At 39.6% G+C, this 13583-nt stretch overlaps 1 protein-coding gene across 1 annotated transcript in view; it reads right to left on the bottom strand.

Annotated features, from left to right (window-relative positions):
• Positions 1-1599: 1599 nt before the first annotated feature.
• The window catches only part of LOC134534570 (facilitated trehalose transporter Tret1-like), a 55719-nt gene continuing 43735 nt past the window's right edge, over positions 1600-13583 (bottom strand). Inside the window, 4 exon segments of the mRNA XM_063373052.1 lie at positions 1600-2133; positions 2135-2467; positions 3613-3882; positions 6867-7075. Of these exon segments, the coding sequence (XP_063229122.1) occupies positions 1600-2133; positions 2135-2467; positions 3613-3882; positions 6867-7075 (1346 nt within the window).

Genomic DNA, 13583 nt, shown 5'->3' on the forward strand with positions numbered 1-13583 from the left:
ACAAGCTTTATTTGTGTTGCAAAATTGTGCATCTTTAGTCGATTTGCTTACCCTTCTGTAAGGATCATCCTACCCCACAGCACATGTTCTCTCATCAAAACGACATCAAAACAAAATTTAATCTTTTGAGTGTTGGTGTATTTTCCTCCAATGCGAATGAAAAATTATCTGAACTTGCACAGTGAAACAGCAGAATGTGAAACAGTGCCTAAAGTTGACTTCACTTAAATGTGAAATGAAACTGGGTGAGCTTATTGACAATGATCCTTGTCTAAGAGAGTTTAATTTCATTAATTTGCTGTTCAACCCAAGAAATGTGAGTAGGGTTAGCATAGAAGATGCAAACCTACAGAAGTCTCTGCATAACTTGCCTTCTGTTTCCCATCTTCCCATTGATACATTCATACATGGCTATGTTGCTTTCAAAAAAATAATTGAGGATAAACTTTCATTGCCAGAAACAAGCCAAATTGATGTTGCAAAAGTACTTTGCTCCCTTAAAGGGGACTACAGTGAATTTGCTCAAGCCAGTTAAAGGGCAATCTGGTTCCCAACATCAAATGTTGATGCAGAATGTTCATTTTTCAGGTACTCACTGGTAGTTAGTCTCACACCAGAAAATGCGGAAAATTTAACTATGATAGCATTTCAATAAAACTGTCTTAATAGTAACTTTGGAAGTGCTTAATTGTGTAATTTTGTAGTGTATGTGATTGTAATTAAGTCGTGAAAATTTTAGTAGTTATTTAAGTTTGAATTTATGAACTTGCAAATGAACTTAATTGTAATTAGATCATGAGGTTTTAGTGTTTATTAATATTTGTTTTAATAAATTTGCATGTCGTACAGAAAAGTAAGAAAATTTTGCCGTGGGTATTTTGAGCAAAAAATTAAAACCATGTAACACCGAAATCTTTTTTTACACCGAAATTTGTCTTATAATATCACCATAAAATCTTGTCTCCAACAATAAGGCAATAGATGCTAATTTATAAAATTCTGATTTGGGGAAAATAGATACTAATTTTTCCAGTTCCTAATAATTCAATGGATAATTATGAAATTGATAAAAAATACATTTGGATTTAGTGAAATATTAACTAGTAACAAAACCATGTAGTTCAGATGTTAACTTCTGAATGGTAACTTACACTTGATAAATATGGAGTTTTACGAGGGAAAATTCAATTCAAATTATTAGTACTTTCCCCTCCCTAGTCATGTACGTGAGCTTCTCGTTCCACTATTTGTGTTATGAAATTGAATCTGCAGATGCATTTTAATAAGTATTTTTATTAAAATAGGTGGTACAGTTACATAAATTCATATAAATAGCAAACATTCTTTGTCATAAATAAGTCACTACAAAATACACTACACAAATGACTAGTAGATTCTACTTTTCTCTCATAGTTGACTATAATACACAAATGGTAAGTACTGTCCTATACAGACACTAGATAATTCTGTTGGGTAATCCTGTTTTGGTTCTTGCACTGGATGTAGATTGTGCGAAGAAAAATAAATATTTTTAATTTACGATACTTGAACGGTAACAGCAGGTTGAAGGCACAAAAGCGATTTTCCATCATCGATGTGCTAACATACTGCCGCAGCTTTAGCAGGTTTTCCTTTCTGTGGCGGCCTCCACAGGATGTTGTCCTGCCTGAAGTAGTACTCAACCTCCTGCAGCGTCTTGTTTCGCGTCTCGGGCAGGAACAGGTAGAGGAACACGGTGGTGAGTGCCGTGCACGCGCTGAAGAACCAGAAAAGGCCGTGGCCGCCCATGCTGCGCGACATGGCGGGGAACACCTTGGCCATGCCGAAAAGGCACAGGTTGAAGAGCATGAAGATGACTCCGCCGGCAGAGCCGCGCACGGACGCCGGCAGCAGCTCCCCGATGCACACGCCCGGGAGGATGAAGAAGCCGACCGTGTTGGCGGCCACGAACACCTGCAGAAGAACGGCGACCACCCAGGGGGACGGCTCGCCAGAGAGCAGCACGCCCAGCGCGAGGGCCGTCATCGCGGAGGCGCAGCCGGACGCCAGCGCCAGCGGCCGGCGCCCCACGCTGAACATCAGCCCCGAAGCCAGGCACACGAAGGCCAGGCGGACGATCGCCGTCAGCACGGCCGTGGCGAACGGGTCGAAGGGTGGCGGCTCGTCCCCCGCCGCCGGGCCCGGCCTTCGACACCAGGTCGACGGCATAGAAGATGACCATGTAGGTGCCGCAGACGGCCTGCGACAGCCCGAACGCCAGCACGATGAGGAAGGGCTTGAGGTTGTGCGGCTCCAGGTAGGCTCCGAGCGCGCGCGGCCTCGCAATCGTGTTCTTGATGCTGGAGAGGATCTTCTGGCTGCCCAGGAGTCCGATGCTGTTCTGGCTGCTCGCGATGTTGTGTAGGCTTGAGCGGCGGCCATTATCCGGTGGCAACTGTCGCAACAGCTCGGCCAGTTCTTGTTTCACCTGCAAACACATGCTTGTGCTGAGTGCCTTTAACTACTTCAAAATGTTAAAAATGGTAAGCTGTAATAGCAAATTTTTACTGTAACTAGCATTAATTTAACAATTGAAGGATAGTATTATATTTAAAACCTAAGAAATATAGTGTATTTAGAAAACCTGGTGACAAATTAGACGTTAACTTTGTCACTTGTGTGTAAAGAACGATGTATGCTAGTTACAAAAAAAAAAAACGGCACTTAACAGCTTCTCTCATTCACTACACACACTCACACTCACACTCAACACACACACACACACACACTCACACTCACAATCTACGATCTTAATGGAAGCCTTAGATTAATTTTACTCCAATCAGTCTCTAACATAAATCTGAAGTGGGAAGTATTAGTTTTTTTCCTTCATGATTTTAGATGTCGCTTCATCCATTCTACATTTATTCTCTTAAGTGAGTGAAAATAAATTAAGAACCAGAGGATAAAAATTAATATTTTAAAAACTATTTACGTATTATTTGTGCAAGAATCCTAACCCCACATAACTAATTTTACAAATCCAAAGATGCATGAACGCCACGGGATGTGCACTCATTAGAGAGATGCTTGAACAACGTTTTGTTTGTGTGCACGGCCGTAAGAGCGCTAGTGTGCTCACTGCTCAATCTTTGTTTACGATCCGTTGCCAAGGCTCATTTGTAATGGCGGCAATTTTTCTTTCGTATTTTTGTTTAGGACTTTAGGTTATTTGCTTGCTACTTGCTTATTGCTTCGTAGGTGGAAACTGGAAATTATCTGGCGTTTATTTATTCAATTATTTAGTGGCCATATTTTCATTGAGGTATATTGTTAAATTGAGTATAAAATTACATATTAAGTAAAATAAAATGCCGCCACGTGTACGAAAATGCTAGCTTGTGACATAGGTGGTTTTAGCATAAATAGCTACTTAGGTCATTCTTCCACCAATGTTTATACAAATTATTACTGTGCACGGCCACAAAAGTGCTGCAAATAGCGTTCTAGCTGTTATTCAGAGAGTGGCCTTTCTATCCCTCCCTCTCTTTTCTATGATGAACGCAGATTAATAGGGGGTGTGGCTTGTAGTAAGTGAATCTTAAGTTTTCTCTCTGGAGAGAGCGGAGAGACCTTTGTGGCATCGCCGCCGCGCAGCGTCAGCAGCGCCCGCCGCGCGCCCTCCACGCGGCCGCGCCGCGCCAGCCACACGGGGCTCTCGGGCAGGAAGCAGAAGACGAGCAGCGCGAGCAGGGGCACGGCGGTGGCGAGCCAGGACGCCAGGCGCCACGGCAGGCTGGCGCCCAGCGCGTACACCAGCAGGATGCCCAGCGAGTAGCTGATGAAGGGCGTGCCCGACAGCATGCCTCGTACCCGCGGCTCCGCCACCTCGCCCAGGATTATCTGCGTCCGTGGCACACACACACACATGGGGGTGAAGATAACTAAGAGACGCCATATTGGTTTCAACACGATATATGTAAAGACGCCATATTGGTTTCAACACGATATATGTAATAACCATTTCTTAATGTTAAATATAGGAAATATGAGTTATGAAACTTCAGGCCATTCCACTAATTTATAAACTGTTGTGCACCCTTTGGGGCATCATAGCATAGCCATCCAAGGTGTGCTCCCCAGCCTCGTTGTGTATCCTTTGTCCGCCATTTTGAGACAGGCATCACGCAGAGCAGCTTTTGCTTCGGAGTGAGGTTAGTTTTGTAGACCACGAAGGTTTTCCACACCTGCCAGGTTGACAAGTGTTGGATAAAACCCAGACACTTTTTTTTTTAACTCTTTACTGTTATTTTATCTACTACATGCAGTAAGGTAAGAGTGCAACACTTCAGAGCGTACAGGTATTAACTGCCATCATCTTGGTATCGTAAAAGTAAGAGAGAGACATCTATTTTGCTGTTGGCCAAAAAACTTAAATATAATTATGATTTTTAAATTTTTTGTTCATTCAATGGTAAAAGCTTTTTTATTTTTAAATTATAATTTGTAATTATACACGTAGTTGGTTGTAAGGTGGTTTTGAAAAATGATAAATATAAAAAACCATTTTAATCTAATCACTAAAGGCGTGTTCCACTTATGTAGCTGTATTTCAAAAGTTACTCTACTGTTATACTTCCATTTACTATTTTATACACATCTCTATGGTGTAGGCTAATACTTGTGCTTAATGATATGCGTCTCCAAGGTATACCTACATATCACTTGGGCGTTAAACGATAATGAAGTCAGTGATGAGCGTAACTATAAATCTGATTATACAGGAATGAAAACTTTTGAGTAATTTTGAGAAGCATATTTAAATATAGCATGCATTCAGAAAATTTCAGACATTATTGCAAAACTATTACATGGTTTCCGTACATCAAAGTTAAATTACGAAACAACTTATCTGAATATTATGCTAAATGGATTCCTACCCATTTCAATATAGAAATGAAGAATGTGACGGCCAACCATAAATTTATATCGATGTCCACATGTAGTATCATATATCATCCCAGCCGAAAAAAAATTGTGCCCACGTAGTCCACGCACGATAGAAGTGAAACGTCTTGCTTTTTAGGTATAGATAGAGATAAATTATTTTCATTTTTGATCAAACTACATATCCAAATAAAAATGAATGCTAGTTACAAAATTTATTGCACTAATCAATAACTCTTCCACACGAATAAATAAATATTAGATTCTTTAAATGAAATAAACTAAATATGGCATCATCAGTCAGCCGTTACGAAAGCTAAGGAGTAGACAAACACAAGCAGCGTTACGAGAATTCCGTAGCATCACTGCTGTGCCATTTCTACCTCTCCCCTGCTGTCTTCCCCTCAGGCTGTTATAACCAGCATATAGCATGCTCTGCTAAGTACCTATCCGCCCCCCCCCCCCTCCTCCACCACCTTGACATCTTCCTATTCGACCGCATGCAAAACAGTGCAAAACTGCAATGGCGTATATCCAAGAAATTTTACTAAACTACTAAGCGTAAATGTTGGAGTTCTAAAGGTGTACTATATTCCCTGAGATTTTAGTGTAACAATCAATTTTCTTCAAATTCAATTCCAAAGATAAGTTCCACTTGTAGTCGAGCCCTCCTCGTTCACAGAATGCCCGCCATGGCCCTGGAAGGTCATCCATTGGCGTAGCTGTGTTCATAAAGTTGGGGGGGGGGGGGGGGGACAAATAATGATTTTGATGTCATGTAAACCCATTCCCCTGTTACTAAGACGGGGGGTCCAGGGGTCCTCCACCGGAAAATTTTGGTTTTAAAAGTACAAAATAGCACTTTTTAAGCAGTTTTTGTATCTAACCAATGGATACATCGATGTTAAAATTATTATTGTTTCTTTAAGATAAAATTTGATGAGTGAAGAAATTACAAATAAAGTTGGGCAGAATAATATTATAAAATAAAAATATCACGGTCTAGAAAGTTGGGGGGGACAGTCCCCTCCACCCAAAAAGTTCAGGGGGACACGTCTCCCCTGCCCCCCCCCCCCGGTTCCTACGCCCCTGTGGAAGGTGCTGGAAGGTCTAGGAGGAGGGGGAACCACACATAACTTAGAAACACATAACTTGTAACAGCCATAAGTTAGAACGATCATAACTTAGAAACACACAACACAGAACAACATAACTTGGAACTATCACAACTTATAACAGGCATAACTTATAAGTAGGGGCACCTGTATTTCATGATTTCATTTCATGTCAAGGTATTTCACAAAACACTGTAGCTTCTTCTAAGAGTCATGGCAAATTGTGAGGGTGCAGCAGTACAAGTGACCACATTCTCATTGGCCCCGTAAAGAGCGGGACGACACCTCTCTCCGACCTCAGCCAATAACCAAGGGCGTAGGAACCGGGGGGGGGGGGGTGACAGGGGAGACGTGTCCCCCTGAACTTTTTGGGTGGAGGGGACTGTCCCCCCCAACTTTCTAGACCGTGATATTTTTATTTTATAATATTATTCTGCCCAACTTTATTTGTAATTTCTTCACTCTTCAAATTTTATCTTAAAGAAACAATAATAATTTTAACATCGATGTATCCATTGGTTAGATACAAAAACTGCTTAAAAAGCACTATTTTGCACTTTTAAAACCAAAATTTTCCGGTGGACGACCCCCAGACTCCCCATCTTAGTAAGAGGGAAAAGGGTTTACATGACATCAAAATCATTATTTGCCCCCCCCCCCCAACTTTATGAACACAGCTACGCCAATGCCAATAACCACGGGAGAAAAGCTACAGTGTTTTTTGAAATACCTTGACACGAAATGTGTTCGCGAAATACAGGTGCCCCACGTATAAGATTGTATCTTGTGCGTCTCTGAGTTGCGACAGAGGTACCTGGGAGGTACCTGGGCGGGCGCGGCCGTCAGCCCCACGGAGAAGCCGCAGACGACGCGCGCGGCGATGACGGCGGCGTGCGAGCGGGCCAGCGCCATGACGACCCAGCCGGCGGCGTAGGGCAGCGCGGCCGCCTGCAGCGCCAGCCGGCGCCCGAAGCGGTCGGCGACCAGCCCGCTCAGCAGCGAGCCGACGGGCGTGGCGGCCGAGTGGATGCTGGCTGCGACAACAAGATGGCGCCTCGTTCCGGGCTCCCGCAGAGTTAAGCTGGGTTTACGATTTATTTCCTTAAGAATTATAACTTAACATCGAGCACACGACTAAGTCAAAACTACATTTTCCAGTTTATGATTGACATAGAAGTCGTTAGTTCTAACCAATCACAGCACAAAACACATGGTCGGCCATTGTTCGAAACGGAGAATCAGGTTTGAAATAGGTTATTTACAAATGGGATATCTATTTTTCGAAATGGATGATGATTACAAATGACAAATATACGAATTCTAACCCGAAATACTGCCTCGCTCGGTCCAATAATAAGACATAAACATCCGGTTGAAAGGTTCCGGTTTGTTGTGATTGGTCGCTTCCCTTAAGTCTTAACGAAAAATATAAAATATAACCATTTCTGTTAAGTCTTAAGTCATCATATGGTTCGCACACGACCCGTCAAAATTCACACACGACAATCATAAACCATTCCACTAGTTTACATAGAGTCATCTGGTAAGTATCCGACTAAGTCTTAAGTCTTAATTCTTAATTTTCAATTTTAAACCCACCTTAACACACAACAACGAACGCAGAACGGAGACGGACTCAATGTCGCCAACACGACAACACGGGGAAACTCTGGCCAATTAACACTTTTACTGCGCTGCTTTCCGGAAGCCTTCTTTTCACAAACGAGAGAGTCAAAACCTGAAGTTCATGCTTTTTTTCCGTATCTTTTATGTAGCTATCCTATCCAAGGACGTCGGAACGTTTTCTTGAGTGGGAGGGCGAAAAGATGTATCACACTTACCACCGTCCTAAAATGGGGGGTCCGGGGGCCCTCCCCCGGAAAAATTTGGAATTTTAGATGCAAAATTGTGCTTATTTAATGAGTTTCCGAACCAAAATATTAAATATACCATTCCAAGAATTTGATGACGTAGTATGTATTAAATATGGATTAAAATATCGTGGGTAATGGGTGACAAATAACCTAACCCATGTGATCTACCCCTTAGCTTCGGTCTTGGAATTTAATGTCAATAGATATTGGGCTTCATGTAGAGCTGTTTTAGTGGTCAATGCGACGGCAAGTAGAGGTCAAACCAGTTAATGCAGATGAATGAGATTTTTACACATTATTGAGGAAAGGCATAATGACTGATCCCAGTTGTCAGAATGTGGTTAATGTTGTTATTAATAAGCAAAATTAATTAGTAAAAAGGTTTATATTAGCGCAAATTTGACAACTTGCATAAAATAAAGTAATCGGAATTACAAAAACGTAAAAAACTGAACGATTTATATGCAACATTCTTTTATAGTTTATGATTTTTGGAAATAATTAAATTCATACAATTGCGAATTACTTGCACACGCGTAAGTCACTGCACATTCTTGTTTGAGTCGAAAATTTGCCACTTCACTGTTTGGAGATAGGACACTTTTATTCCATCCCTTCGGCAAAACTCGAGCGCTGTAGATAATCCTCGCCATTAGAGTGGTTGGGTTCCGGCTGTTATGTGCGCCTTGTTGACGAATGTGGAGAAGGGGTGTATAGGAAGGTCTGGTTTTCGATAACACATGTCTTGTCGGGTTATTCTGCATTTCTCTTGTCATTGCATTCGCGTCCACCTCATTTACATTATTCTTAGAGTATTCTTTGCACATATATATTTTATAGTACCGTTTATTTACAAATATTTAACTGGATTGTGGATATACAATTAATAATTTTTAGTTGCTTTTAGGTTACTTTGCATACATATTATTTTCAACCAAATAATAATAGTTGTATAAATATTAAATGAACTAAATATACCGTGGGATATTACTTTGCAAGGCATTTATTGGGGGATAAGTTTTACAGATTTTGCAGTTCCAACACTAAAAGCACAGCACAAAATACGAATAATTACACACAACTGTAGAGCTGATTTGTAAACAAAATACATAAGTTACAATAGTTTACCTCGCGGTTACATACAAATTGATAATATACATAAAAATATTACCTACAAGTTTTCAAAGCTATCATGTTGTTTCATTACGTAGCATATAAAAGTATATCTTGTTTGTATCCAATTTAACACTAAAATGTATTTTATATAATGTATATTTCATGAATAGTAGTTACTGAAGTAAAAATAAAATACACAATATAAACTATTCATAACATAATTTATTCTTGCTTTTAGCATTCTCAGATGTAGTTTCTGCAATTGGCGTACTTTCTTCACTCTTTGTGCTTTCCTTTAACCTTAAATCGAGGTAAAAAAAAACACATGTTTTTATTAATAACACTGCCTGAAGCTATACACTGAAAACGACCCATGAATACTATAACTAATTTGTGTACTTACTTATTTTTCTCTCTCCAATTTGCTAGATTTTTACCTCTATTCCGTTTTATTCGCACAGACAAATGTAATTTACCACAAGCATTACCTTTTACAAAACGTGCGTTTGTTTTTGCCATTTATAAATGAACATCCATTCATATATCTCGAGCTAACACAGCGACAGCAAGGAAAACTAAGTCCGACTGCCTCGTACCCCTTTCGGTCCTTATCGTGGGACTGAGAAGTGTCGCCTATCGCGAGCAATATCGGTCTAACGTACAATATCAGGCGCAAATGTTACGCTTCAAGCAGCTGGAATTTCTAGTAGCTATTTATCCCACTCTTAACGTGTGAACATTGGTAGCTTGAACATATTATTTCTAATCAATGTGATCACCAATGCAGCGTTTGTAACTATTGGTTGAGAAAAATACTACTAGCACCAAACATTTATTCTGGGGAAAAGGAGGGGGGCGAAATGCTACTCTCGCCCCCCCCCCCCTGCATGCATAACAGCACGGGGGCGACTCGCCCCTGCTGCCCCCCCCCCCCCCCCCCTGTTCCGACGTCCCTGATCCTATCCAAATCAACCGTCCACAATGTTATAAAGTATTTTAAATGTAGCAACCTAATTGACCATTAGTATCCTTTCATCAAAACCGCCATATTTATTTACAATGAACCAAAAAAAACAACCGAAGATGCACGGTCGGGCTTTTGGCTCTCTCGTCTGTGAAAATAAGGATTTCCCGTTGCTGTGTGCCACTCCACGCCGCTAGATGCCACTACTGTGGACTACTTTCACGCACTTCAGAACGTAGGTACATTCCACGCCGCCAGGTTCGCTAGCATAAAATAGCCTCGCGTATTTCTTACCAGTTTCCCGTATTGTCCGATTGTCCCTATTAAAGTATTGGCCCGTAAGGATTAGATCGGCAATGGTGAGCTCTTTCATTTTCATTACTCCGCATGACCAATAGAAGCCGAGTATTTGTCTGCGGTGGTAGAAATGGAGTATTTGTCTGCGGTGGTAGAAATGCCTTTAATACTTCTTTTTTAAGTACAAGGATATCTAGTGTTTTAGTATTACTTTGTCACGTATTTTTATTCTTTATGTAAATTCTGCCCGTGCTATTATGACTTCGAAGCATAACATACATATTTTTCAATTAAATATATATTTTGTTACCATGAAATGCGATCTCATCGGTTGCCATTTGTTACGTTTGCGCGCATTGCGGAAGCGAAGCGGCAGACGCGATAGTGAAATGTTCCGGAAGATACGTTTCCGTTTACGTGATCCGGCTCCGTTTCCTGGCCATTGTAACCAGAGCCTTAAGAGTAAGCGACTGGTCGGAGGCGGAAGGAGGAAATGACAAAATCGTGGAGGAGCCACGGAGGCCACGAAATAGACTTGCAAACAGTTACAGAATCTTTTCATAGAGGGCACTGTCGTAGCTGGGTAGCTGCTGTCAATCAAGCAGGATTAGCTGCCGCCACTGTGTCTAGCTGGAGCGGTTGGGGCAGGGTTGGGCCGTTATGAAGAACAAAACAGGAAAGGTTGGGGAGGGGGAAGCGAACTCGTCCTGCGACGTAGCTGGGCTGTGTAAGGCTCAAGGAGTGTGTTTGCGCGTCCGCTATTTCTGATCTGTCAAACTCAACTCGCCATAAATCAAAAACCATTTAGTCAAACGACGTCCAAATTTTTCAGTATAATTGTGAACTGTTTTGCCAACAATAATATCCGTTAATCTTCTTAATGTAAATAATTTCATTTAAATATATATAATAAACCTACGAGGCCTTAGAAAAGCTAACCGTGACTTGATGTATCTGATTTTTCATTGCGAAGTATTTTAAATAAAGAAAAGAGAATTTTTTCTGCGTGCATAATATTGCTAAATTTATAGAAATAAAAATTGTATAAGTTTCAAAATCTGTTTTAAAATGCTGTAATTTAAAACAAAAATATTGCTGAACACATTTTATAGTTAGGTCTTTTGTTGCAGCCGATTTGGATAGAATTTCAAAGAAAATATACATGTTATAAGGCACGTCATCAGCAAAACGAAGAAGCAAATTTTGTTATTTGGTTTCAATTTGTATAATATTAATATATGTCTTCCAGGTAATGTAAAACACCTAACAACATTTGAATCGTTAAGTGCAGAATGTAAGTTAGCCACTTTATGCATTAACTTTTTCAAAGTGAATTTACTAATTTTCCAATTAAATTTGTTTTTATTGTGTTTATCATAATGCATTAGGAAACATCTATTTAAAAAAAGTCAAAAGATATATTTCGAAGATAATATATTAAAAGTTTGTATTGATATTAGATACCTTTTGAAACATATTAATTTGGAATTGGTAACTTGTTGACACTGGATGATTCATTTATGTAACTATCTCGTGTGCATCTGTAAATAGATATAAACAATCTATTTCAACAAAGCCTACAGGCGTACGTAGATTTCAAAGTGAAAGTGATTTGAAGATTTTTACAAACTCCTGGAACATTTTAAAAACTTAATGTACATAACATCCTATTATAGATATTTTACCCAATATTAAAAAATGTCCGACTAAACATTTTCTTGCATTCCAGACAGCGAAACTATTTTTAATGTTTTTTCACAACTCAATACATTCAGCATTTAATGTCTAAACGAATTTAATATTGTACCTACTAAGTAGTTATGTAATTGTTTTCAACCTTCAAACACTACTTTTCATCCTTGCCACTAATACGTAGTCGTACACAAATATCCTTTGGACAAAGGTTTAAGGTAATATTAAAAAAAGGTAATAAAAATAAAATTCGATTAAATTGATACTTATTAAGGTTAGGTATTGCTTTTTATAATCCCAACTTCGGTTTTTATTGTTCTTTTTATCAACAATTATTTCAGCTTGACGTTTTAGGAAAAGTTTCTAAAGTTTTATAAAAATATTTGTTAAAAAAGTAATAACATTTTTATATTTCTATCGTTTTTATTCCCACCCCACGCAGTAATGGTTTGTAACATAAAATTTAGAAAAATATTTGCAACACTAAAAATGTAAACAAAAACAAAAATTAATTCCATAGAGTACATGATAAAGAGCTTTTAATTATTCTCATATTCCATACCAAAGTTTTCAAAACCCCTTGCAGCAATGGTTTGTATCATAGAGGTAATATGGGTAGAGAGAGCGTGACGTCACAAATGCGTGTTCAACACGGTTGGCTCGAAAAACACGTGACTTAAGGACGGTTGCTGAGAAGAGTCTAGCGACAGCAACTACCTTCCTGCAACTGCCGCACCGCTAACGCTCGTTCCGGGGCCGGCTGCCGCATCGCTCACGCTCGTTCCGGGGCCGGCGGCACGATCATATATGTCATCTGAAACTTCCATTCGTTAAATATGGCCTCGTGGCTGAACGCTTAGTATCTTTTTCAGTTTTCCGAAGGATGAAAACCGTAGAAGGTTGTGGGAAATCAAAGTAAGACGACAAGATTTCAAAGCAACTTCGGCGACAAAAATATGTTCCAAACATTTCGAAGAGGAGTGCTTCGATATAGTGAAGTTTGGTGGTACATGGCTAAAGAACACTGCTGTTCCCACAATTTTCGATTTCCCTCCGCATTTGCTTACCACTCTAAACCCGAGGAAACCAGTCAAACAGTTGTGTTGTAGAGGAATGTCACGACACTAATGGAAAGAGAAGTAAACAAGGTTATGTCCGAGATACGACAAAGGCGACATACTCGTCCGAAACGTATGTGTCAACAGAGGCAGAAGGTAAAGAAATACATCACTTAACAAAGTTATAATCATATTTCACCTAAATGTGCAACAAAGTATTGCATCCACTTGGTGTGTAATCATTTCGGCTAGTGATCTCCGGATAGTTAATTGAATGCATCATTGTTATACATTGATATAATATGCAACACAATGTTGTAACCTAGCTATTCTATTTTAGTAAGTTATAGGCCTACACAAAGCAATATTTTTTTATATTTATTTTTATTAAATTCCTAAATAAATTTGGAGTACAAGTCTCATTGGATGTAAAATAAGTCAATAATAATAATAAAATTTTATATATATAACATCAAATAGGTAAGACAGATAAGTAAAAGATACAACATACAAAACAATATAAGAGTATACCTAAAGATGT

Source organism: Bacillus rossius, chromosome 7, assembly GCF_032445375.1.
Source record: "Bacillus rossius redtenbacheri isolate Brsri chromosome 7, Brsri_v3, whole genome shotgun sequence".
Taxonomy (NCBI): Eukaryota; Metazoa; Arthropoda; class Insecta; order Phasmatodea; family Bacillidae; genus Bacillus; species Bacillus rossius.